At 36.4% G+C, this 26,477-nt stretch overlaps 11 protein-coding genes across 11 annotated transcripts; 5 read left to right on the top strand and 6 right to left on the bottom strand.

Annotated features, from left to right (window-relative positions):
* Positions 1-233: 233 nt before the first annotated feature.
* Positions 234-1,015, bottom strand: PHYBLDRAFT_60041 (C2H2-type zinc finger transcription factor; the record flags this gene model as incomplete). Its single annotated transcript, XM_018440592.1, has 3 exons — positions 234-692; positions 773-788; positions 903-1,015. 3 exons carry the CDS (start codon positions 1,013-1,015, stop codon positions 234-236), a joined length of 588 nt encoding a protein of 195 aa, XP_018288182.1.
* A 411-nt stretch (positions 1,016-1,426) lies between these two features.
* On the bottom strand, positions 1,427-2,311 carry PHYBLDRAFT_60040 (hypothetical protein; the record flags this gene model as incomplete). Its single annotated transcript, XM_018440591.1, has 2 exons — positions 1,427-1,563; positions 1,846-2,311. 2 exons carry the CDS (start codon positions 2,309-2,311, stop codon positions 1,427-1,429), a joined length of 603 nt encoding a protein of 200 aa, XP_018288181.1.
* A 541-nt stretch (positions 2,312-2,852) lies between these two features.
* Positions 2,853-5,824, bottom strand: PHYBLDRAFT_28362 (hypothetical protein). The gene is made up of 9 exons (XM_018439927.1): positions 5,596-5,824; positions 5,330-5,475; positions 5,190-5,238; positions 4,698-5,084; positions 4,452-4,571; positions 4,166-4,265; positions 3,941-4,060; positions 3,441-3,806; positions 2,853-3,372 (listed from the first exon to the last, which is right to left on the bottom strand). Exons 1-9 carry the CDS (start codon positions 5,818-5,820, stop codon positions 3,035-3,037), a joined length of 1,851 nt encoding a protein of 616 aa, XP_018288180.1. The 5' UTR covers positions 5,821-5,824; the 3' UTR covers positions 2,853-3,034.
* A 2,786-nt stretch (positions 5,825-8,610) lies between these two features.
* On the top strand, positions 8,611-10,012 carry PHYBLDRAFT_126515 (hypothetical protein). Its single transcript, XM_018429111.1, has 4 exons — positions 8,611-8,637; positions 8,703-8,832; positions 8,902-9,243; positions 9,343-10,012. Exons 1-4 carry the CDS (start codon positions 8,629-8,631, stop codon positions 9,879-9,881), a joined length of 1,020 nt encoding a protein of 339 aa, XP_018288179.1. The 5' UTR covers positions 8,611-8,628; the 3' UTR covers positions 9,882-10,012.
* PHYBLDRAFT_135279 (hypothetical protein) lies at positions 10,010-11,555 on the bottom strand. The gene is made up of 6 exons (XM_018429709.1): positions 11,386-11,555; positions 11,190-11,266; positions 10,903-11,032; positions 10,681-10,827; positions 10,371-10,572; positions 10,010-10,252 (listed from the first exon to the last, which is right to left on the bottom strand). Exons 1-6 carry the CDS (start codon positions 11,514-11,516, stop codon positions 10,148-10,150), a joined length of 792 nt encoding a protein of 263 aa, XP_018288178.1. The 5' UTR covers positions 11,517-11,555; the 3' UTR covers positions 10,010-10,147.
* A 1,675-nt stretch (positions 11,556-13,230) lies between these two features.
* PHYBLDRAFT_182490 (hypothetical protein) lies at positions 13,231-15,193 on the bottom strand (the record flags this gene model as incomplete). Its single annotated transcript, XM_018438630.1, has 7 exons — positions 13,231-13,660; positions 13,714-13,900; positions 14,028-14,072; positions 14,158-14,220; positions 14,288-14,947; positions 15,055-15,076; positions 15,177-15,193. The coding sequence occupies 7 exons, from the start codon at positions 15,191-15,193 to the stop codon at positions 13,626-13,628; spliced, it is 1,029 nt and encodes a 342-aa protein (XP_018288177.1). The 3' UTR covers positions 13,231-13,625.
* Positions 15,194-15,893: 700 nt separating this feature from the next.
* PHYBLDRAFT_28352 (hypothetical protein) lies at positions 15,894-17,615 on the bottom strand. Its single transcript, XM_018439926.1, has 6 exons — positions 17,575-17,615; positions 17,426-17,472; positions 17,253-17,341; positions 17,005-17,178; positions 16,763-16,940; positions 15,894-16,598 (listed from the first exon to the last, which is right to left on the bottom strand). Exons 1-6 carry the CDS (start codon positions 17,589-17,591, stop codon positions 16,243-16,245), a joined length of 861 nt encoding a protein of 286 aa, XP_018288176.1. The 5' UTR covers positions 17,592-17,615; the 3' UTR covers positions 15,894-16,242.
* A 1,318-nt stretch (positions 17,616-18,933) lies between these two features.
* PHYBLDRAFT_60034 (hypothetical protein) lies at positions 18,934-19,602 on the top strand (the record flags this gene model as incomplete). Its single annotated transcript, XM_018440590.1, has 2 exons — positions 18,934-19,146; positions 19,225-19,602. 2 exons carry the CDS (start codon positions 18,934-18,936, stop codon positions 19,600-19,602), a joined length of 591 nt encoding a protein of 196 aa, XP_018288175.1.
* Positions 19,603-21,562: 1,960 nt separating this feature from the next.
* On the top strand, positions 21,563-23,427 carry PHYBLDRAFT_115595 (hypothetical protein; the record flags this gene model as incomplete). Its single annotated transcript, XM_018428470.1, has 9 exons — positions 21,563-21,609; positions 21,815-21,867; positions 22,105-22,257; positions 22,321-22,464; positions 22,560-22,693; positions 22,747-22,907; positions 22,978-23,110; positions 23,190-23,254; positions 23,313-23,427. Coding segments are annotated over 9 exons (1,005 nt in total), but the record flags the coding sequence as incomplete, so codon positions are not given.
* Positions 23,428-23,962: 535 nt separating this feature from the next.
* Positions 23,963-24,730, top strand: PHYBLDRAFT_135272 (hypothetical protein). The gene is made up of 2 exons (XM_018429708.1): positions 23,963-24,003; positions 24,172-24,730. Exons 1-2 carry the CDS (start codon positions 24,001-24,003, stop codon positions 24,622-24,624), a joined length of 456 nt encoding a protein of 151 aa, XP_018288173.1. The 5' UTR covers positions 23,963-24,000; the 3' UTR covers positions 24,625-24,730.
* A 777-nt stretch (positions 24,731-25,507) lies between these two features.
* PHYBLDRAFT_171517 (hypothetical protein) lies at positions 25,508-26,389 on the top strand (the record flags this gene model as incomplete). The annotated part of the gene is made up of 1 exon (XM_018436622.1): positions 25,508-26,389. The coding sequence occupies one exon, from the start codon at positions 25,508-25,510 to the stop codon at positions 26,387-26,389; it is 882 nt and encodes a 293-aa protein (XP_018288172.1).
* Between the last annotated feature and the right edge of the window lie 88 nt (positions 26,390-26,477).

Below are 26,477 nucleotides of genomic sequence, written 5' to 3'. Positions count from 1 at the left end.
ATATAAAAAGTTTTTTTTTTTTTAGAAAAAAGGCAAAAAGAAAGGCAAGAAAAAAGGTAGATAGATAGTGGTTATAATATGTACACGGTTCTAGTTATTGACAGTAATAGAACCAAGAAGATAGGTTTGATATATGTATATATGGACACACAGAAGGAGAGAAAGGGGGGTAAAAGTGAGGGGGAGATGAAAGGAAAGATATGAGACAAGTTGTTGTTAAACTCCCAACAAGCTCACCACTCAAATGCATTGACATCTGGAAATAGATAATGACCGTCCATTGTTGTGGCTGATGGTGTATGTGGAGAATAGACATCGACATTGACTGGGTTGCAGATGTCGATAAGAGATAGACGACGACCTGTGGGTGAAGGTTCTTGTCGAGAAGTCTGGGACATTGGTGAGGGTAGGCCGGTGGTAAGATGCTCGTGATCAATACACGCATCGGATTGGGTCCTGTTCTGGACAGATGTCTTGGGCGGCTCACACGGCTCTGGACTGGTCTGGAGGCTTCGTTTTCGTCTACTCTGGGCGCGGGTGGAGCGTGCGCCTCGAACACCACCAGCACCGCCAATCGACTGATTTTCCTCTTCTTCTCTCATTTCCCGTCTGTGGGTCTGAGCGTGTTGAAGCATATTGTCAAATCGGCTGAATGTCTTGTCGCATGTCTCTACCACACACTCGAATGGTTTCTACAAATTGATTGTTTTTGTAATTTTTTTATTAGTTATTATTCTTATTCTTATTATATAAATATGCATATTATATTTACCTCATTTGTGTGTTTTCTATTGATTGAATAAACAAAAGAAGAACAAAAGCACATTTATATTAATATTTAGATTTTTAGACTTCTTTTTATTTTTATATAAAAGACAACAGCAACAATATATTATGCTTACCTGACATGTCTAACGAGGTGTTCTGCACGAGTAAATACCATGGTACAATCACCGTACCCAGAGCATGGGAACTTCTTGGGGTTGGGGTTACGGGATCGTTTTTGAGGAGACATTTGTGAAATAATAAACAATTTTTTTTCTTTTTTCTTTAAAAAAAAATCACTGGGTGATCAGTAATAGATGATAGAATGATATGTGTTATGTGAAGCAATAGTAGTAAGTGAAGTAGAAGTAGAAGAAGAAGAAAAAGAAAAAGAAAAAGAAAATGAGCAAATTTAAAGGGTTAAAACAGAAGAGATAAATAGAGAGGTCAAGACCAAAGAGTAGAATATCTGGTTTAATTTTTTTAGCTTTTTATTAATAAAAATAAAAGTAAAAATAATATAAATAAAAAATAAAAAATAAAAAGTTACAAGTAAACCCAGGTACAGAACTAAACAAGGTTCTTTTTTTTTATATATATGTTTATATATATATATATATATGTATATTTATATATTCGTCATGATGGCGCAGAACTCAAGTCACTTCTTGATCAATACGACAAACTTGTGCTGTCTCAAAGTCTTAAGCGGAATGATCGGCTCAGACCTCTTGCTTAATTTCAGGACATCATTTTCTGGCTTGTCAGAATTAGAATCAGAATCGATCACCATAAAGCCTACAAAGAAAACCCCAAAAAATACATAAATAAATAAATAAATATACATGTACATATAAGATATCAAAACCAAGTACACCACTGTGTAGTAAAGTACAATACAGTATAGTACAGGAGTTTTCAGCACAGCAAAGCACAGCACAACACAGCACAGTATATCACAGTACAGCGCAATAAAACACGGCATTCTTTTTAAGTAATAAAAAAAAACAAAGAAAAAAAACGTCGTCCATTGACTGACTAACTGACTAGTTGACTAGACCGACTTTGTCTGGTTTGTACCTTTGGCTCTAGGAACTTTGACCACGCGATCCGCACTCTCATTGTCGTACACGGCCCTGTACCCGCCGCCTCCCTCACGATCAACCTTGTCCTTGTCCTCCTCTTTCTCATCATCCACTATCTCCTCTTCCTCCTCCTCCTCTTTCTTAACTTCAACTTCGATCTGTTCTGTGCTCGTAGACGTTATAATATTTCTCGAAGACTTTTTTTTCACCAGTTTCTCATCCGTTTTCTTGTACTCGGCCAACATATTTTCTATGGTAGGGTGTTGAAGAACATTCTTTTTCCAAACTTCATCATGCAATGGATGATTCGCCAATCCACTGAGATGCCATTTCAATGACTTTTGTTTATTAGTCTTTCTCTTGAATTTCAAATATTTTACTAGGCTCTCAAGACTGATCGGGAAAGGTGGGTCAATTCTGTACTTTTTTGCAAATACTGTATAGATGTGATGCTTGTACATTACAGAGATACTTTATATGTCACCAGTAGTTTGTGTTTAAGATACTGTGTAGTATATGTGTGTGTGTGTGTGCGATCATTGTGTATTGTAAAAAAAAATAACATATTTTATAGTATAAACTACAATATAATTTTAAATATGTATATATGAATGTATATCAAAGGAAGAAAGAAAAAAAAGAAAATACTTGTCATTTCACTAAACGGAAGCTTCCCGTCCCTCAAACCTCCCCAAAAGGATAAACCCAGATATTGGACAAAAACAGCCAACTAACCATTTACACTCTCACACACAAACACACTCGCACTCGCACTCATATTCATACTCTCACACACAAAATATCATACTATATATATTCTCGATCGTTTGTTTTTAGTAGTCAAAAACAACAACAATAAGATTGATATATAAAAAAAGGGGGAGGAAGAAAAGATCGCCAATTATCACACAGCTGCAGTTGCAGTAAAGTGGTCAATGAAAAATCAACCTAATAAAAATCATTTTCGATTTTCATGATTGATACCATTATCATTATCATTATCATTATTGTTATTGTTATTTTATATAAAATATTTTAAATAGGAAAAATAGCAGTCTTGTCATTTGCATTCCTTCATTTTCTCATGGAACCCGATTTGTTTTTAATAAGAAAAAAAAGAGGATCATATTATTTTATACATACACTACACTATGCACAATGATATGTAGCATATGTATATTTATTTACTGACGAAGTCCAATATCCTTCTCAATCAATTGAGCAGCAATTGGGTGGTAAAAGTTCTTGTGTGCAAGATATGTATCAACAGCCAGCTGTGCTCCATTCTTTGCACGGTGAAGAAGGCGGTAAAGAGGGCGAACAAACTTCATGCGACCCTGTTCACTGATGAACTTCACAAGTTCAGGGTAGATTGGCTCGTAGCTGGTCATTACACACAATTGTTGCCATCTGAAACGAACATCGGCGTTACGGATAGGTGTCATATCGTACAGACTGTCCATCTTTTCAATCAAATGATGGGGCAAGGGCTCACAATCAGTCAATCTCTCCAAGAATACAACTACAATAATTCAATCATTGATTATTATTATTATTATTATTACTGTACATTAGATCACATATACTTACTCTTTTGAGTTGCAGTGAACTCGGCAATGTCCTGGGACTTGAATTGAGTAAGATCGTGGCTGTCTCTAGCCTCGTCCCAACGCTTAGCAAGATCATAACAGGCATCAGCCAAGGTTGTATCAAACTGAGGGTCAACAGGAGGCATACCAGTACTGTTAATCCACTTATCAAGATCAACAGCATCAAGCTTATCAATGGCCTCCTGACCATGGTGTTCTCCCATGTACTCGTACAAGTGTGCCTTCCAGTCTTCGGTTGTGATGGATTTTGAAGCAAAACGCACAACGTGAGCCTTCATGTAAGGCTCAAAAACAGCAGGTCCGCCCAAAACCTTTTCAAGATGGTAGAGCAAGTTGAATCCCTTTTCTAAAATTACATACAAAATAGAATAAAGTATTGATGTTGATATCAATATTAATATTAATAATGTTTATGTTTGTGTCTGTGTCTGTGTTTATGTTTATTTTTGGTATTACAATAATCTCTTAAACTACACATACCATAGGGAATCGAACTGAAGTAATCATCAGGATCAATTCCACTGCTTAGGTCAGGCTTGAGAATTGTTGCAGGGGAATCTTCGCCAAACAACTCGACACTCTCCTTCAATGCCTTCCAGCCTATTTGATACCAAGACAAAAGGCAGAAGATATTAAAATTAATATTAACATTAATATTAAAATTAATATCATTTCATAGACATTTAAGCTCTTATCTTTACTCACCAATGATTGCACTAAACTGGCGCTCGGCCTCACCATGGAGGCGCTGGGCAATCTTGCGTTCCACGAAAACAGTCCAGCCCTCATTGAGCCAGAAATGTTCCTAAAGGTTATCCCAAAAATATACAAGATCATTTAAATCAGTCACTCAGTCAGCCCAGACTTTCCTTTTTACACATTCATCCAAAAGCAAAATAATAATAATAATAATAATATTCTATTATCTTCTCGATTGATACCATCCTCTTTTCCTTGAGAATTATTGTGCAAGGTAAGACTAGAAACTTACCCAATTCTGAGTTGTGACCAGGTTACCCATCCAACTGTGAGAGATTTCGTGAGCCACTACATCTACTGCGCTCTTGTCGCCAGCCAACAGAGTGGGAGTAACAAAGGTGAGACAAGGATTCTACAAAGCCAAATCATGCGTTTTGTGATTAGTAAAAATAAAAAATAATAATAAGATCTAGATCTTATTATTATAATCATAATTATTCTTTTTTTTTTCTTTGAACAAAATTCACAAGAGTCTTACCTCCATGCCTCCATAAGGGAAAGAAGGAGGGAGGACAAGAAGATCATAACGTCCCCACTCATAAGGAGTCAACAATGCTTCTCCGGTAGCAATGAAACGCTCGGTGTCATCGAATTCCCAAGCAGCTTGATCAACCATCTCAGGCTCACACCACACAGTGCTACGAGGGCCAATTTCACGACCGGCCAAGTTACCGACAGCAATCGCAATCAGGTAAGTAGGAATAGTGGTGTTCTGTTCAAAGTGATAGACTGTGTTTTCACCAGCCTCTTCCTTAGTCGTGTGGAGAGCGGACATTACAACCTGGAGAGGTGAGGTCACGGCAGCAGAGTAAGTCAGTTTGACTGAAGGAGAATCCTGGCAGGGAGCAAAGGCGCGAGCATGGATCTATATATGCATACGCACAAAAAAAAAGAACAGAGAAAATTTGAAGGGTTTGAGAAGTTTGATCTTGCATTCATTATTGTGTTCCTTAAAAGAGGGTGACTTTACAGCTTGGCACTGAGAGAACAAGTAGGGATGCTTCTTTCCAAAAGTTTGCCTAGAGAACAAGCAGTGTATTAATATGCAGACAATTAAATAATATATTTCAGGAATAGGAGGAAGTTGATTCCAAATCTACTTTCACTTACTCTGGCGACAGATATTGAACAGCAGTGCACTTTTCGGTAGTAGAGTATTCGACCTTGATTTTAATCTTGTCACCCTCAGACAAGGCTTTGGGCAATTGGATGGTCAATGCAGAGCCAAGGCTGGCATTACGCTCAGCAACATTGTACTAGAAATAAAGACATTTAATACACGCGTCAATATAATTATATTTGTATGTACACACATATATATAGATTATAATTATGCACACTTTTATGTATTTGTATTTATTACATCTGTAAATTACCTCTAATTCTTGTCCTTCCAAAGAAACAGACTTCAGGTCAAGGTAGCTTGTGTCAAGTACAACCTTTGTGACATTGTCAGCAAGAGCAATGAGATCCAAAAAGACCGAACCATAAATTCGCTTGTTCTCGAAATCAATTGTCCAGTCAAGGTGAAGATGAGTGGTTTGAACCTCCAAGAGGTTTGAAAGACTGCTGGGATCCTTGATTAGATGAGTAGATGCCATGGTGTAATGGAAAAAAGGTAAAGAGAACGCGAAACAAGGTTTTTGAAGTTAAGTACTCTAAAAAAAATATATTCCTTTTCTTTTTCTTTTTCTCTTTTTTAGCTATCTTTGTGTTCCCCTGTTGTTTTTATTTTTTTACTCAACCGTGCGAAAAATAAGCAATGATAAAGTCAGATTATTGGCCATTTAAAAATAAATCTCTTAGCTTAAAAATGTTAATCGCCGAATGAGAGTTTATATATTAATTCAATGTCAGAAAAATAATATATATAAAATAAAAAGGCCTTTTATGATGCAGTATGCTTTATTAACAAGGCTAAAATTAATGAAAGGAGTTCATCTATTCTGTACAGTAATTGTTTATACACTTATTTTTTATTTATGATAAGAATATCCATTTGTACTATCTGTTTGTTTGACTGTGTGTATAAGCAAAGACAAGCGGATTCTATATGATCAGTGTCATTAACGCAAGATATGTGTATCTCTCTTTTATAATGCCGATTATTTTATTGTCTAATTAAAATGCCATTTTAAAATACTGTCTCCGATAAATATTACACAAAAAGTCAACCTATTATTAAAATAGGATGAAGTTGGAGGCCGGAACCTCAGCAGCACCGGGTCTCTCATGTTTGCATGTATACATATATACTATGTTGTTGTATGAGAATTGTTACGATATCAGAATAATACGCCAGTCTAATTATTTATAGTGCTCTTAAATACTTGATATATATTCGGGTAATGAGCAGATACTCTGATTTTATTATTATTTAAAATAAAAAATAATAATAATACTATTGTTGTGAGTTGAGACCATGTACTTTTTATCTTTTTAAGGTCGTACATGGCATCAAAATGGCGCGACTGTAATTAGAATATCTACCATAAAAGGAGAATTAATACGTTTTTGGGACTGACCTCACACACTCGGACACGACAGGGCAAGTCACGAAACAGAAATATGATAAACAAAACAAAATAAAACATAGAATTACATAAGACATAGCATATTTGGTCCGAGGCTTCGGTCCGGACCAATGGTTAATCTGAGTTAACACTATATCACGGTAGAAGGTTGCGGGATTTATAACTCCGTACTCGTAGAAAACATACGCGCGCGTATATTTCATTTGAGCAATAGAATATCAGATTTTAAGCCTATTAGTTTTACTATTAGTGAATGAATTTTGTAATATTCTGAACCACCTTCTACGTTTTAGCCAGCACATATTTTTAATATGGTTAATATATGTCTTTTTTTTTAGGTACATTTAGTAACCTTTACATCGGTCCAACAACTAAATGATGCTTTATAGCAAAATATTAAAAGAGCAATAAAAGAAGTATGTAAAGAAGAGAATAAATCACTTTATATGCAGTAATAAGTTTAGCTAAAGTCAAATTTAAGCTGTAAAATTATATATATTTAGAGTTACTAAATGTTGTTTTGTTTAACCATTACAAGAGCTATAGATATACATCATTTTATCTAGTAAATATTTGATACAATGTATTGTATTGTAGGTTATTGTAAGAAACTTCTGGTTCAATAGTCCTACCATCAAATAAAGCATGCACTATATATCAGCTAGCATTCTATGAAACCGGAAAATCTTGCAAATATTTATCACTAAAGGCACTTTTTTCTTTACCAGTGTAGATGATTATACTTGTTGATTTTGGTAAGACACTAAAAGTCTTGTTGGATAATAGCACCACCTCTTACTTCTTTATTTGTTTTTTTCTCCCAAAGTTTACTTGAGCTTTGTAGTATATGAGACAACCCGAAATTAACTTGCATATGTTGATGTTATCCCTTCTTGATAAACCTCTTAATATATCAGTGTATATAGATATATCAATTGTTTGAAAGTACCAAAGTGCTTGGCGACAGTCGTGTAGTTCTAGAGTATTCAGTCCATTAGAGAACAAAACAAAAGAAATATTTTGACTTGTGAATTATTCATTGAATTTGCTAACATATATACAAGTGTCCTGTAAGATACAGTTTAATTAAAAAGAGGGACTGGTGTTGGCATCTAAGAGCATCTCCAGCAGCCACTTTTATCACGACTTTTATCCCGTATTTAGGCTTTTAGTTAAGGGTCATGCTCCCAGTAGTTTATTTTATTTTATTTTATGAAAAAAAGATAACTTCAACTGCTAGGAAAAATGACTTTTATTTTAGCTAAAGTGGCAGCGTATGGCTTTAGATAAAATAAAAGTTGGCTGACTGCTGGAGATGCTCTAATAAAACTTGAAAATATTCTCCGAATAACCCGAGAAGGTGGGAATATATTCTAACATGTAACTACTACTATTTTTGCTGTGTGAATATAATTTCCCAGATAATGGATAGAGTAAAAAAGAAAAGCAATCTTCATTCTAATTGTATTGTAACAGAGCAGGTGTTATATTAAGAAATCATGTACAAGATCAAAAAACTAAACACTCCCATATAAAGCCATTCAATAAACTGGCAAAAAAGTAAATAAAGGGGACATAAAATCCATATATTTTTTCTTTTAGTTTCAACAATCATAAACCTATCTCCACCTCCTTGGGAAACTTCTTTAGCTTATATTTGGTCTCAGCTATACAACCTTCTAACCGTGGGTAATATTAAAGATCGAACGTACGAACACATAAAAGAAATTTGTTCGCTATTACCTTTGCGCATCTCTCTTTTACCATTTCTTTCTTTTTTACTTTGTTTTTTGTTTTTTTAAGTAGCGCACAATCTTCTTTATCCGAGCACTCATTTCTTGCCCCTTTTTTATATAATTTCATTCTCGCTTTTCCATGCCCAATGTAAGCATCTCAAACACACATTATTCTTGTAATGCTCATGTAATTCCTTTTATTAAAAAAAACAGTACACGCAAGTATCCCAAACCGAGTTTAAGCCCTCTGAGATCTCCTTTGGAGCCGGAGCTCTTTCCGGTAGTTATGATAAGATTGAGGCTCATTGGCCTGTAGAAGCATGTCGAGAAGCATTGCAGTCAGGTACAAAATATAAGCATTTACTTAATGGTTTGTTTCCCTTACTAATGTTATATATATACACGTGCGTAGGTATCAATACTTTTGATACATCTCCATATTATGGACACAGCGAGTTTCTCTTGGGAGATGCTTTGAATGAACTCAAGGAGGAATTCCCTCGTTCATCTTATTACATTGCCACAAAAGTTGGACGATATGGGTATTTTGCAAAGGACTTTGACTACAGCTCTGAGCGTGTAAAGAAGAGTGTAGAAGAAAGTATGCGTAGAATGCATACGGACTATCTCGACATCGTATTCTGTCACGATGTTGAATTTGTAGACTTTGACAAAGTTGTTGGACCAGGTGGTGCTTTGGAGGCCCTGTTTGAACTTAAGAAGCAAAATAAGATCAATTACGTCGGATGTACAGGTAGAAACATCACACACAAACACACAGAGAGGGAGAGGGAGGGAAATTCCATAATATTAGGTATTAATTGTCTAATTTTTGTTTGTTTGTGGGATCAAGGCTATCCTTTGCCTGTCCTATTGAAGATCGCCAAACATCAACACGCCAAGGGACAGCCATTGGACATAATATTGTCTTATTGCCATTATTCCCTCAACGACACAACCTTGTCCGATTATGCAGATGCTTTCCGTGCTGCTGGTGTTCGCTATCTTCTCAACGCATCCCCATTGAGTATGGGACTTTTCCGCGAGTCCGGTCCTCCAGAATGGCATCCAGCTCATCCTGAACTCAGGGAAGCTGTTCACAAGTGCGCTTTGCTTGCCAAAGAAAATGGACTCAACATTTCTGAAATTGCCTCTCGCTTCTCGTTCTCTGGTCGTCAGCAATTTAATCTTGATACAACTGTAATTGGCATCGGAAAGCGAGAAGAAGCTAAGGCTGCAGTAGCTGCCATTAAGCGCATGAAAGATATTGAGCAAGGAAAAGAAAAATTATCTGAGACTGAACAAAAAGTTCTTGATCAGATCCATGCTATTCTCAAGCCATACAAGAATTTCACCTGGCAGAGTCCTTCTAACAAAGAGTTGGGCTTATAAAAAATTGCTTTTACTATCTTCTTTTTTTTGTACTTTTAGCTTTAATATTGATTTATTGATTTATCTATTGATTTTTGGTTTGAATTTCTTTAATTTGGCTATTTATCTTTATAATATATACATATACACATACTTATAACAGTTAGAGACCAATATGATTTTTATTGTGTCTTCAAAATACATGCACACGCACACACACGGACGTATACACACATACACAAAGAGAAGAGATGTAGATATATAATTGACCAAATAAAAAGATAATTTTAGGCTCCATAGCCTCTGATGGACTCTGCAAAAGACCATTCTGTCTCAACACTATAAGGCTCGGTAACCTCGGTACCAGCTTCTGTGATCTTTGCTCTTTGGAACTATATATCGCAAATAGCATCGTTTAATTTCATTTTTCTCTATATCTCTCTCTTTATATATACATATATAATTTCTTATCCCTCTATTTTTTTTAAAAAGAAAAATCATTTGAATTACCTTGTTCATTGATCGTGCATCTCTGTAGAACAATACACGCATACAATCATTGACGATCTCAACTGCTTCTTGTTCAGTGATCTCATCTTCTCTGCCCTCCACTCTCTTTCTCAAGATAGGCTGTGCCAAATGAGCACCAAAACCAGTAGCAATAGTGGTTGATTGGTAGGTAGTACCTCTCAAATCAACGTATCCAAGGAACCTAATAAGTACACGCACACGACATTATTATTAGTGAATATTCCTTTCTCTCCCTTTCTCTCTTCCTTCTTCATATTGCATAATATATATATATAGAGCAGTCCCGTACTTTTCTCCCTTGTGAAGACCGCCCACAACAAGCGAGTTCCAGAGAGGGTTGAACTTAGATCGTCTGTTGTAAAGAACTCTCCAAAGGTATTCATAAATGTGAGGAGTACCCAACACATGTCCATCATCTGCACAATGTTCCTTGATCCTTTACAGAGCAAAATTAAGTCTGTCAGCACTTCTTTTTAAAACCCCTTTTTCTATTTCTTATCATTTCATTTACATCAAAGAATCCAAAAGATGTTCGATGTATTGGTAATCGGACAAATCGCCCGAAGCACCAACAATGGTGTGGTCTCCAACAGGATGTAATCTTTCAATGTCGCGGAAACGAGAGAGAGAGCCATATGAACCTTTTTTTAAAATAATAATAATAACAATAATTCACGCATGAATGAATATAGGTACATATTATTCAATTCTCTCTCAAGTCTGATCCAGACTTATATGTATTCCTTTTTTTTGTTATATCCTCTCTTTAGTCTTGGAATGAAAAGTATATAAACTTACCAAGCATATCGGCTGCCATCATAATACCATCCTTGTATTTGAATGCGATGACAGATGTACCTGTTACAAGAGGAGCCCTTTATCATATAAATACAAATACATTGTGGTAAATACTCAATGGTCATGTTTTACGCGTCTAGCAAAATGTAATGCATAGACTTGCTTCCTGCGGTAATAAACCATCCACAAAACTCACTGTGTTCTGGTGGTAGGACCAAGAGCTGCCTGAACAGCAGCATCAGGAAGAGTGCGGGTGAGGGGTACGGTGTTGTACTGGTCGACGGCTTCGTTACGAGGCTTGCCCCAGGCTGAAGGAAAATGGTCCATGGTTGTGTGTTGAGAAAGAAATATACCAAACTAACTCAAGGAAACTTGTACGTACTTCAAACCTCTCAATTTCACCAATTTCCCTCTCCTGTAGAGACGCGTCGGCCTCCGTGACGTGGAAAGTGACGTCATTATAATGCGTCTGATGGTACTTTAACATAGAAAAAAAAAAGATAAAAATGAAACCAGTTTCTTGGTTTACGAAGCTGTGCCTGTTATATGTATTCCAAAAAAAGAGAATTCTTAAAGCCGCCCAGACTTTGACGTCAGCTTCAGAATTAACAGTACCGATGATAGCTATGGCGATGAGTTATTCAATATAGAATGTTTACCTTTATATAAATTGAATCAGGATGTAACTTTACATTTGCTCATTTTGTTTAATGTGTATTTAGTAGTATAGATCTCTGAGAGCCTCAATTCTAGAAATAATTGAGAGAAAGAAAGAATAAATGCTATAAAAGAAAGTTTTGATTTATATTTTGATGTAGCCATTTGAGAATTACTTTATGATGTAGAATACCATTTTGCTGAACTTCTTTAGTTTTATGACTATTAGAACACACGTATAAGCACCTGATATTTAGTATCAAAAGTGTGCCTCAACCTGTGAGTCTAATGACAATTGAGCTGATTTGGATTTACTCGCATACATTTTGGGTTTTAGTGTCAAGAAGTACATGAAAAAAGTCGGTGCTTATTTAAACACCGCGCATAACTTTAGATTTTGTCTCTGCGTTAATGCATGAATTTGCAACTTTTGTATTTGTGTCATTAAGATATTAGCTTGCACAAGCAACACCAGTATCTAATATCATGTGAATACCTTAGAAGTTAGTCGCAGAAAATTTCACTCAAGGGTTGGCTATAAATAAGAATACTTTCCTTTCAATTCTATATTTTCTTTTCTTTGCCATACGTTCATATACTGGAATGTGATTGGCTGAAATTTAGAATAGGAGGGTAAACTTCCCCAATCGAGTTCATGTAATGGACGTTCTTGATGAATAGAAAATTCAATTTCTTCCTTTCTTTTAAGTTAATTCTTCTTCCTCTACCTTTAACATTTTGAAGCAGTTTAACAGGCAGTATATTATAAAAAAATCCAAAGCGCACATGCCTTGCTGTGCATTCAAGACAAATTAGAAAAAGCAAAAGGTTATTGTCGATGGACCACCGTGTTTTTAATGACATACAAAGCATACCTAATCGTTCTTTCTTTAACTAATAAAACAATAAAAAAATACTATAGACTAAAAGACCTTTTGCTTGAGAAATATATAACTATTATATGTACACGTTATCTTTAATTCAATGATACATATCTAAATTGTATACACCATTCACAAGTGTCGATTTTTTACCAGCCTTTTATAGAATAGCCGTTGAATATCACTAGTTTTCTTACTTGAAAACATTATATATAAATATGTGTATCTAAGAGAGTTTTGATTACTTACTTTAAATAATTGGTTATCTCTAACTTGATTTATTATTCCAGTTTAGTTATTATGTAATAGTAGCAGTGTATTATTGATCTAATTATTAACTTTACATAATCATCTTGTTTCTTTATATTAGTAATACGTGGTGGATAAGCTAAAAGTTAAGTTAGAGAATACGTGATTAGTCAAAAAATGTAAGTTATAGCTTCCACTTTAATATTTTACTTATAATATGACCATGATACTTAATTTAAAGAATATAATAAATAAATAGATAAGCTCTGTGAGCATTGATTGTATTGATTTTTGTTTTATATATACACCACCTTATTATAGACTACCTTAAAATCTTGATTAAATGCTGTTGTTGTTGTTGCTTATTTTTTTTTTGTTAAATGAATTCTTTAATAATTTTTAATTTACATATGTATGGTCTACACATTAGAGCTATTATAATTATTACTGTTTTGGCTAATGTTATGTACTGATTTGATATATTGAATTGTTGACCCTTACTATTTACTGGAGAAACTTCCTTATTTTCCATATCAATATTGTTGTTATGCGTTTTGCTTTTTTGTTTTTGCTTTCTACATATGTGTGCATTTATCCGAGTGACCAGATACTTGAGTGCTCATGCATTGATTACTGATATATAAACTTCTCAGTGCTTTGTTTTGCGTGGCTTTGTGAAGATATCTGTAAATAATTTGTTAGCTTAATGTAAAAAAAAAATTATACAAATTCCCTACTTTTTAAATCTATAGGTGGGATTCGACCAAATATTTTATCTGGATCCATGTGGGTTTGTTTTTCGAGAAGCTGTTCAAACATCGGGCTCTTTACCCAATCTGGAGTGACATCTAATATGTCCAGAAATTCATCATCGAATTCTTGGGTAGTTGTGGTGCTAATGCTTTCATTTGTTGTTCTTTCCCTCTATACAGATAAACAGAAATATGAACACAAGCAAATAGTAAGAATAAATGTAACCAAATTTGAGAATTCAATCTAGAATGGACTGCATAAAACCCAGACTAATAGTAGATATTAATATTGTTTTTACCTTGTTTTCAATTCTCTCAATTGATTCTACTACAAGCGTAGCTTGCTAATAAAATAAAACACAAGTAAATACCAATCATTCTCTTCATCAGACCACATATATATATATAAACATATAAGTACAAATATACATTTTCTGATGGAATGTCTGCAAACTGAAACTTTAATGGAATTGTGCTTTTTGGAGGCGGCATCTAGCGTTATTATTATTAATACAAAAAAAAACAAGAAAAGTTGTCTCCTCAGTAAATTTAGTGTTACCAGCTCAGTGCTTGTGTTTGCTTCTATATTTGCTTTAGTAGGATTTAAAGGGTGGTTTTGTTGAGTATTCAGCTGTGGCAAAATAGTGTCTGGTTTCTTCATTTGGACAGCATTTTCTGTTTTTGTAAAAGACTTTGGGTCCGTAAGAGATGATCTAGCGTGATTGAAACCCCTTCCAAAAGATAGACTTCGCATGCTTATACTGTCTTGGAGACTTCCTTCTAGCTTAATTGGAGTACTCTTGCTTTTTGATGGGACTAGAAGCTTAACGGTATCATTTTCATCCAATCCATCATTTCTTCTTAGTAGTTTGGTAATTCCTGTGCTTATTCGGGATTTCTGAATTAAAAGGACTCTTTCTGATTCATCACTGGTATTTATCTTTGATGAAATGCGTTCATTTTTGGTATCATTTTTTACAAAATCCTTCTGTATATCCTGAGATATATTTGATACACTTTTCTCAGTATCATCTGGATCAGTTTCTGGGCTTCCTTCGTATTTTAATGATGCTTGATTTGAGTCTCGAAGGTCAATGCATTGTCGCTTGGCAAGTGGCAAGGTTGGAGATGTATTCGACGATTCGTGATTAACGTAGTCCTCGGATGTATTGTTGATAGCTAGGGACTTTTCTAGTGTACTATTTTGTGAAAGGCGCCTCTAGAAAATAAAATAAAGATAATGCACAAATCTAAAGTTAATAGAAAATTCTTTGTCCAGGCTACTAGTTTTTTCAGGCACAATAATCTTGCTGCTTCTTTTTTTACCTTTGAGCTCTCGGTAGTTTTTCTAAAATTAATATTATTATTATAGAATAAGAAGCTGCACACACACAGGCCCCCATATATATATATATACTCAATTATTCATTCAGAGAATTAAACTACACTTACTTTTGCATGGCATATTGACAAATCCAATTTATGTGTTCCTGGAATGCATTCTCCAATAGATTAATCTTCTCATTTGCAAGCGCATCCCAATGTTCCTTCTTATCGACAGCCCATCTCTCTCCTTTAGGGTTCATTAGATATAAAAGTAAATGTCTAATGTTTGCAATGAAATAGAAATAAATTTAATCGCAATACCTAAAGTGAAGTGATTAAGTAAAAGCAAATCAAAGTCACGGCGTGCTTCAAATATCGAATTGTTACACACTTTAAAAATGGACAAATATCTACCCATACTTAATATTAGCAATGACAATTGGTTATGAAGGGGTATAAGTGTCTTTACTATCGGACTGTATGTATACATATATGTACATATATCTAAGTTTCAACTTTATTTATGTGAGGGTTAATTAAGCTAGTAGTATTTATTCGTTTGTTTATTTGTTTTCCTTACTGTTTTTTTTTCTCTGATCCACAAGCACATACTTAATGCAACCCCCACTTAAACAGTGTTACTTGATGGTAAATGAAACCAAATATGTATTAGCCGATACAGTATAGGAATATGTACTATCCAATCTTCTAAATTAAGACCAGTAGCAAAAATGTCACCAAGAGATATCTAACTCAAAGCTACTTTAGCATCAAAGCTCAATACGTTTTTGGCAGAAGTTCTTCCCAAAGACGATAAGCGCATAACAAATGTCATATATTTAAGATGTTTCTTATTTCCCTTTCTTTCAAAAAACGGATACCAAAATATAAGTATCAGCACCCTCATAGTATTGATCCAGCTCCATTAAAAGACCTGAAACCAATAGGCACAATATATAAACATTACCCTTGTTTTTTATAGTAAATATCAACCGCACATACACTCACATACACATACATACACACACACTAGCACACGTTTTTACATGGATAAAAAAATAAAAATAAAAGTCCTGCTCGTATCTATAAAAGCGAACCCTGAGTTTCTTTTTACATGCCATATATGCAAATTTAGGGTGGTTTGCAAACAAAGATTGAATACTAAAAGCGGTAAATACTATTGGGAAGTTATGTACTGCGAGCAAATTCAACTCTGAGGATAAGGTTGTCGTAACCGTAACCGTTGATTGCCTGCTGGGCTCTTTCTGCGTCATCCTTGTCACTGAAGGAAACGAATGCGAAACCCTTGCAGAGACTGGTCTCGCGATCGCGTGCAAGATAGACACGGGCAATATTACCAAAGCGATTGAATAAATCGTATATGTCGTTATCGGTCACATCCTCAGACAAGTTAGTGACACGGAGAGTGGCGCTATCATCACGCTTAGCATCGCGCATAGATTCGCCAGCACCTCCAGGACCCTTGTTTCGGAGATGAGGGGGTGTGTATTTGTTGAGACCACCTTCGCCAGCTTCCATCTCTCCTTTTTTTTTAAAAAAAAAAAGAACACATAGAACATAAGCACAGTGCACAATGCACACTCACAATCCCATGCACCACTACATTCATATTCACACTCCCCAAAAATAAAAAGGAGATGCAGTTTCCTCTAAAAATGTAAAAAAAAAAGTAATAAATCAATGTTACCTTCGAGCTTGACAGCCTCGAGGGAAGATTCGATCTCGTCGAGGGGCTGCAGAGTATCCTTGTAGGGACACTTGGATGTGAAATGCTCGCCCTTACAGATACGGCACATGATGTTCTTTGCTTTAAGCTGACTGGCAACTTTGTCGTGTGCCTCCTCTGCTGCAACAGCCTCTACGTTCTAAATGATCTACCTGGTCAAACAAGATATTCTTTTTCTGTTAATAATTTTAAGATTAAATTACCTTTCCGGTGTTGGATCCGAGCTTGAGTGGGATGTTCTCACCAATTGTAGTTGTTGCCATATCAGGTCCAGGCTTGTTTCCCTCTTCGTCACCGAATTTACTCCACTTCTTACGCTGAGCAACGGCTTTGTTGACATGCTCAGTGACGAGCTTGGAGCGAATCTTACGAGTGACCTGGTGCCGTTTGGATATTATTGGTAATTTGTTCGGGATAATCAACAGGCACCTAGTAAAGCAATGCGTATTACCTTGACTTTTTTGCCATCCTCGTTCTCTCTGTATTCGATAATGGTCTTGATGCCGTTCTCATCGGTAAATGCCTTTGGTTGGAAGGCATCTGTTGATTTTTGTCATGTTAAGTTTGTATGTTGATCAATGTTGGTTGAATTATACAAAAAATAAAGTCGTTTTGTCTGTGTACCTTCTTCCTCTTCAACTTCGTCGGCCCAGGAAGGCTTTGTCAGCGCACTAGTGATAACGGACCGGGATTGTCAGCGTACTCGGCTTAAATGATAGAGCGAGTACTCCATTACAACGCCGAATTAAGGGTTGATTAGCTAATGTACGTACATGGAGTCAATAGCCATTATATTTGAGAGTCTTGGATTGGCCTTGATGGTGTGAGCGTGTGCGTGTCGAGTGTACGATTTTTTTGTCTGAAAAAAAAGAGGCTTTTTTGATTGTGATGTCACGAATAAACCCGATACGATAGTTTAGCGTCACGGTCCGGACATATACAGTCACGACTTGGTCATTGCTGAAGGCATTTAGATTTTATTTTATTTTATTTATATATATATATATTTTTTCAGGAACCATTTTCTTATTTTATTTTATATTTTATATTTTTATATTTTTCTTTGTGGGGACTAGAAAAAATAAAATATAATAAAAATTCATAGCATCTTTTTTTTTACCTTTATATTTTATCCTTTTTGTAACACAATTCTTTTTTTTTTTGACTGGGAAGAAATATCTGCTTCACACTAAAGAGCTGAGAATTTAATATGAAACGTTAGCCTTTTGATTGAAACATTATTTATTATTATGGTTACTGCTACTGCCACTGGCACTGTCACCGTAGAGGAAAACATTTAAAGCAAACATGGAAATATCACCGATATTCATACCTAATTACTCTCTCGCATACACATAGAGAGAGAGGGAGAGAGATCTGTATATCTATATACAGATGGACTGAAAAAAGTAATTGACAGAAAACTAACAGAACGATTATAGTTTTCAAATCTTATTCAGAGAAAACAATTTAAAGAAGAAACAAACACAAACACAAACACAAAAGAAATACAAGCGTTACTTTAAATGAAGTAAACTTGGATGTGTCCAATTCTTATCCGAAATAGATCATAGTTACCAGTATACAAAGAGGAGATCACCAATGGTTAGCCGCTTAGTTGGCTTCTAACGATATCTACACATTGCCCTACACATGTTGAACACAGAAGTACAGCGAGGGTCCCTCTAAACGAGGAAATTTTGCATGACTTGGAATTTCCAGTATTGGACCCTAATTTTCTAGGATTGATCAAACTTGACTGCGCGTTTATATATATATCTATATACATACTTGCTTATCTTTTTTTGGAATGAACCGAGGGTGTGATCCTAAGCATTCCCACCCATATTCTTTTGAAGAGTAGAAATATGCTGAGCTCCACGATAGTTGAACTGGAGCTAATTACACTTTCCATAATAATAAATCTTTCATTATTGTAACCTAGCAACTAAATACTATATTCATTACAATGATAATTAATGCCACCTTGAGGGTTGATGTACTGAATAATGAGAACTTATGTGTACAGTGAAAACAGTGCCAAAAGGCAGTTTTATTTTTCTCATTGGGCTGTTTTTAAATTGTCGAAAGGCAGCTTTTTCTTCATATCTATAACTTGACAAGAGAACAAAATGAGTGCTATTTTTCTTTACGAGGATGGACAAGGGAAAATATATGACCAAAGTGGAAATAATGCTATGAATGTAGAAGAGGATGTTAATCCATACCATCTTGAAACCTTAACTAACATCAGACATTACTGCGAATCTCAGGGACCAGAACAGGAGTCGCTTATTAAAGATCTAGACACTAGAATGGAAGACGTGGCCAATCTTTTAGGAACAGTAAATAAGTAGCAAACATCATATAATAACTACAGTTATGAGCAGAGGCTTCTTTTTGTGTATTATAACTGAGTGAAGCTATACAACGCTGCGAAGTCTGGAAGACTAGCAGGTGGAATTGCCGAACGGGCAGCACAAAAGTGGGCAAAGAGGCTCAAAGAGAATAAATATTGGAACATTCTTGAAAAACAAGCGAACAAAGTGAATAGGAAGACAAGTCAACTTCAAGAAGAGCACAAGGTTCACTTGATCAACTTTTACGACGAGCATCCTCAAGCTCGAGTGAGTGATGGAGTTGCGTCTCTTACTGAGAAATTCAAAAACTTCACTTTGAAGAATTCCAGTGTTCAAGTTTTCTTGAAAAACGAATGCAATCTCTTATTCAAAAGAATAATCCGTCATCCTGTAGCAAGAAACAATGAATTAAAACTCGCGAATCGAAAAGCGTGGGTTTAAGAATGGAGTAAAACAAATATGAGCTTTCTTGACAATTGTGTTTTTATAAACGAATCAGGGTTTGACATCAATATGAGACCACCCGGAGGTTGGCCAGGGAAGGGCACTCCAGTTATAGCTACTACACCCTCTACCAGAGCAATATCACACACTATCTTGGGAGCAATTAGCGCTAACTTTGTCGTAGCGATGGAGCTCAGGAACCCCCAGGTATCGAAAAGAATAAAAATTGACAGTGTTGGTCGTAAAAGAAAGGCTCCCACCAATTCAAGCAAGCGTACCCCAAAAGGGACGGTCGCTGGACATTATTTGCAATTTATCCATAAAACTTTGAACGAAATGGATTTATTTGAAGAAATGAAAGGATTTTATTTGATCATGGATAATGCTTCCATTCATACAGACGATGAAATAATCGAAATGATCACAGAGAGAGGATATAGGTGCGCTTATCTTCCTCCATACTCCCCCGAACTCAACCCAATTGAAAATTTTTGGTCCGTAATCAAAAACAAGGTCAAGCGAAGCACATTCGACGACACTAGTGATTTAATCACAAGAATAACGGAGGCTTACAACTCCGTTCCTCCTAACCATCTCAGAGCATTTGTTCAGCACTCTGCAGATACTTTTTAAAAGTGTAAAAGAAATGAACCTATTTAAATACTTCACTTATCTATTAAAATATAATAATAAAAGCGCCCTTTGATTTACTCTTTGAAAATGAAAAAAAAGACTACCTTTTGACAATTTAAAAACGTCCATTGGCACTGTCTTCACTGTATATCCAATAACCTAAAGACCTATTTGACTCCAAACTGGACTTTTTTTAATATGTAAAAGATTAGTAAGCACCAAGTTATTTAATATTGATTAATAAGGGTTGCCATGGTTAAATATCATTATTCTCAGGTAAAACGGGGATAGAATAGATACAAAAAAAACAATAACAACAATAATACAGATAACACCGGACAATGAGTTTAGGTAAACACTACATAAGTCTTATCAGGATTACAAATGTACATCAATTGAGCTCTGTAATATTCATAAAAGGCCAATTGATATCCAAATCGTCATTCAATAAACAAAATGCCATTCTGGACCATGTAAAGTGTGTTGCAAGGGTTAACCAAGATAAACACACCAAGAGTTTATGGGGTGAGTAAGTTTATTTGGGGTCTGCAATTGGTTCGTATGTATTTTATATATCTCTGCAGCCACAGTCCTTTCCAGTATCTCAATTGGATGATATACGTACACATACACACACGCGCACAAGTACCAATTGAACGGTCAAGATATGATGGTCTTTAAGGCCAAATATCCGATTGGTTTAACACCACAATATTGGAATATTCATTGGTAGTATCAGTGCCAATAAGATACTATTTTCTTCCTCTCTCTTTAAAATACAGAGATAAATGCATATTATAGCACTAAATGCATATGTGAAAAAAAAAATCTAAGTGTTTAATGTCATATATCTTACGACTTCCAAAACCAATAAAATAAAACCAAAGCAAAACAGTTCGAGCCATAAAACACCTATCGATAAATAGAATATCTCCTCTGTGTCTACTATCGCAGAAAAGATATGCTTATTGGCTTTGGGTGGTCCGCCTTGTTTGACTTGGCCATCATGGGTGTGACGGGAAGACGTCATCGTAGAAATCTCATTTGGGCTTCTTTCCGCTCTTTAAGGTGTTAATCATCAGTACATGTTAAAAGACCCTTTTTTTTAGATAGCTACATTTTCATTGGGTCCCGTTTATTATTATTACTATTAGTAATATTCTTTAATCTGCAATGACCAGCACTTCTCTCTTTAAATGGATGGGTTTGGTAAACAGATCTTCATTTATAATACACAGGATGAGGTTTTGATGAAATCAACTAATTAATGTTAAATCCTTAGGGCCAATCCGGAAAACCTGCTACAGAAAACGAGTCTACCGATGAAGGAGAGCGTTACTTTGGACTCGAGAATGTAAGTACCATCTGTTTGTTATCATTGTCTATTGTGTTCCACTAGACTTTATTCAACAAATAATTGCCTCTTGATTAGCCTAACTAACTTTAACCATTTTAACCACATTAGTTTGGAAATACTTGGTGTGTATACAATTGTATTGAAGAGTACAGATATATGCAATAATACAATGCGAAACAGAACTAATGTTTATATATGTATACACTATAACAACAATAGCTATAGCAACTCGGTCGTCCAAGCTCTCTACTACTGCAAGCCATTTCGGGAATGTGTCACTAATTTTCCCTGCCCGATAATTCCTCCTTCAACACCTCTCCCGCCTACACCTGGATCTCCCCTGAATATGACAGGGAATTCGTTTCTTTCGAGTGCTTCTCCTGGTACAAGCACCCAAGCTTCGTCTCTTCCAAGAATGAATAGTACCAACAATGCGACTAAGGAGAGCTCTTTACTGCAACGGTCACAGTCTCGTGGAGCTACTGGCGGCGTAATTGCCGTATCAGCAGATAAAGATCAAAATAACCTCAACCTATCACCAGGTATGGAGGACACCTTGTTCGCCGCACTTAAGAATCTTTTTTGGACAATATCCACGCATAAGAAAAAAACAGGCATAGTTGCACCTGTGAATTTTATTAACAAGGTTAAAAAAGAGAATGGTAAGGCTATAGAAAATATTCGCCAGTAATGATAATAATAATAATAATTGGTGTGATTTTTAGAGCTCTTTAGATCAAGCATGCATCAAGACGCGCATGAGTTCTTGAACTATATCCTTAATACAATTGCAGATGACGTCCAAAAATATCAAAGGAATGTAGCAAAAGATGCCGGAAGAGAAAAGGAGGAAAAGGATAGACAGGAAAGTATCGACAGTGATAGCAGTCGCGAGGATCATGCAGGTACAAGTTCAAGTAAGTTTTTTTTTTAAAAAAAAATGGCATGTTCATGTAAAATATAGACAGACGTGGAAACATATTAATACATTCATTAGCTGAGAATTCAGACCACAGTTCGAATACACAGTCAACGTGGGTTCATCAACTATTTGAAGGTGTCTTCTCGAACGAGACCAAGTGTTTAATGTGTGAGACAGTAAGTGAATGATGTGAGAGGAATTTATAAACTTACTGATGTTTGTAATCAAGGTTACGAGTAGAGACGAGTCTTTTATGGATCTTTCTATCGATGTAGAAATAAACTCTTCCGTAACGTCCTGTTTGCGACAATTTTCAGCCAGTGAAACACTATGCCACAAAAATAAATATTTCTGTGATGTATGCTGCGGATTACAAGAAGCAGAACGACGGTATGCATCAAGGGGCGAATATTAATTTATCAAATTATAAGCGTATACTTAATTATCAATGTGCATTTAGGATGAAAATAAAAAAACTCCCAAATATTTTAGCGCTTCATTTGAAACGCTTCAAATATCAAGAACTACTCCAGAAATACATCAAATTAACATATAGGGTAGTTTTTCCCTTTGAGTTACGACTATTTAATACGGTAAGTGCTCTTTTTGATTTTTTCTTAAGGAAGGAACATTTGCTTTTTTTTAATAAAAGAGATTTGCATTGGTAATTAGTGTGATGAAACAGAAGATGCGGACAGAATGTACGAGTTGTGGGCAGTAGTCGTTCATATCGGAAGGTAAGCTATACAATGCTTGTAAAACTTATGGATTCTACTGACCAGATATTTTTTTTAGTGGTCCTCATCATGGCCATTATGTAACTCTTGTGAAGAGTAATGGTCGGTGGATGTTATTCGATGATGATATTGTTTCGGTAATAACGGTTGATGCATATTTGAGGGGGAGATGAGAAAGGAAAATAGATGCTTATTTTGTGAAATTATAGACGATTCAAGAGGATGAAATCCAGAAATACTTTAGTGATCTCCCGGGTACAGGTTGTGGATATGTACTATTCTACCAGGCAGTTAATCTCTCTATGGAGAATCTCGATATATGGAATGGAATGGATAGAAAGCCTCAGCAGGCAGAAGAAAAAGTCTACAGCAACGGCAGGCCGTCAGTAGCATCGACCCCCACTGCGTTGAATATTGATACATCACGCACTGAATTAAGCTTTGAGGCACTTAAGTCACCAAGTAAGGTGCAGGCTCATACAGAGAACCATCCACAGGCTTCCCTTCCAATTAGTGTACCTGTAGTTTCTACCACATCTTCTTCTGTCGAAGACAAGAAGTCTAGATGGGGGTTAGCTCGTAGAATAAAGGAGAAGCGAGAGAAGCGGTAGATTAAAATAGAAAAAAGTTTCCTTTTAAGAATAAAGACGTCACATCACATCACTGGACTGTGGTGTGCTCTAGCACAAAGAACAACCCATGGCCTCCCAACTGTAGAATCCTTCTCTTCATCTATTTGAACCATCATGGTGAGTATTGTTGAATGAATGAGACAGATAGACATTTATAATAGATGGATGAACTGATTGATCGATGGATGGATATGTAAACGAAGCGAAGCGAAGCGAAACCAACATATACATATAATGATTATAAATATAAAAAAAATATGTATATTAACTAAGAATTCATCTTAGTCTAAGCGTGCTGCTGTCAAGAAGGCTCCCGTCGAGAACGTCACCCTTGGTCCCCAGGTCCGTGAGGGCGAGCTCGTCTTCGGTGTTGCCCACATCTTTGCCTCGTTCAACGATACCTTTGTCCACGTTACCGATCTTTCCGGCCGTGAGACCATCTCCCGTGTCACCGGTGGCATGAAGGTCAAGGCTGATCGTGATGAGTCTTCTCCCTACGCTGCCATGTTGGCTGCCCAGGATGTTGCCGCCAAGTGCAAGGAAGTCGGCATCACCGCTGTCCACGTTAAGCTTAGAGCCACTGGTGGTACTGGCACCAAGACCCCCGGTCCCGGTGGACAGAGCGCTCTCCGTGCCTTGGCCCGTTCCGGTCTCAGAATCGGTCGCATTGAGGATGTTACTCCCATCCCCACTGACAGCACCCGCAGAAAGGGTGGTCGTCGTGGTCGTCGTCTCTAGTTTGTCTACACGATTACTGTGTATACTCTAATAAAAATCATTTTCAAATTGGCCTATTAATTATTTATATTTTTCTTTCTAAAAACAAAATTTTGGTATAACTGCTAATGAAGTGAAGTTGGATTCTGGGAATGTAGTACGAAAATGTGTAGTTTATTTTGTGAGTTGCCATGACAACCAAAAAGAAGAGTTCGATTTTTTTAAAAAAAAAATAGCAAAGAAAATGGAAACAATTCGTTAGGATACTGCTTGTATTTGTGTTTGTGGCACAAGCCAGATGAAAACTGTATAATTTTTTCTTTAAGGAAGGTGTGGAGGATGAGGAGTTGTGGGAACTGGCTTGATCTGCTCTACTTATTAGCATGTCGCGCGGTCTGTCGTTTTATTAGAAGAGTTTAATTTCTTGTACACTTGAGAATTAAGATAGTTATCTATCAATTAAGGATTCTGTTCATGGTTGAATAGACACAAATGGCATGTCATTACGATGGGCTGACGGTCGTCTATATCAATTCCTTTGTGTTCCAACCCATTTCGGGGCGGAGAATTATTTTGTCTTACAGATGCGCAGGATTGTATAACGCCAGGTGCGTGCAACTTCCTTTAAGGGCTGACCTGACTTTGCTTACTCTTTTGGCGCTTTATGAAAAAAAAAAATGAAAAAAAGGACGTTGACTATATAATAAAATAAAAAAAGATGTACCGGGAGTAGAATTCTTTATATTGTTTACCTCAATATTTGTTCACCAAGCTGTCATCACAAGAAGAAGAAAAAAAATTCCTTTTTATTATTATTATAAATATTTTTCACATAAAATCCTACCTGTTTTTTTTTACGACTCTCTTTCTCAGTTTCTTTACTTTCTACCTTTATTATTCTATAATGACAGAAGCAGTTGATGGTAACAGAAGGGCTTTGAGGCTCAAGAAGATCTTTCGCCACCACCCAACGCCTATCCTGACAAGTGGATCTCATCGAAAAAACGCTGGAACTTCTCAGATCCCTATCTCATCACCTATCTTACAACACTCGACTAGCATTTACTCACTTGTGTCCCCAGTACGAGCTGATTTTGATGATTATGCCCTGGATGAACTGTTGGCCCAGTATCAGCCCATGAAGATTCCCCTTGAAAAGCCTTTCCAGAGACTTCAAACCCCCGAGTACACCAATTCCCTTTCGCCGGCACCACGCTCCTCTAGTTCAGAAGAGGACATTCCTGTCACCTCACCACGTGCCAGGAAAATGAAGACATGCAGCCATAACCAACAGGCTCCTGCGGAGTGCTACGATTTGTCCCATGACAAAGCACATAAGAAGAGCAAGAATCCCGCAAGGCCATCTCTTCGTCGTCACTCTTGTTCTTCCACCGATATCCTTCGCCAACACTATAGCCAACAATTGGCTCCCCCAATGACTGCCCCTCTTCGCACCAGTAGTAAGCCTAATCTGGCCCTCGAAATCCCAGTCGATGGCACACCTCATACAGAGTCTTCTCGCCGCTCAGCATCATCCGCTGCTGCTGCTGCTGCTGCCTTACCATCTTCCCCTACTATGGGATGCTCGAGCAGCAAGTCCACTCCACTTAGAAAGATCAAAACCTACAATGTCCATGCCAAATCCAAGAAAGCCGTAAGCCCGGAAAAACCCAAAAGTGTGCATGATGTCGAACAGGAACGGAGGCGGCAAATCCTTGAAGATCTCATTTCGGGTCGCCGTGGAAGCACACTCAAATTCACCCTGACACCTGAAGGGTTGACTTAAGAAGATCTTCGGAGTACCTTTGGTCGAACATACTCTGGGTAATCAAACAATTTGTCATATCCGCACGTTTCTATTGTCATATATCTCC

This window comes from Phycomyces blakesleeanus (genome assembly GCF_001638985.1).
Source record: "Phycomyces blakesleeanus NRRL 1555(-) unplaced genomic scaffold PHYBLscaffold_19, whole genome shotgun sequence".
In the NCBI taxonomy this organism is placed as follows: Eukaryota; Fungi; Mucoromycota; class Mucoromycetes; order Mucorales; family Phycomycetaceae; genus Phycomyces; species Phycomyces blakesleeanus.
The sequence above is the reverse complement of the archived record's forward strand: the minus strand, read 5'-3'. Positions and strand labels throughout refer to the sequence as shown.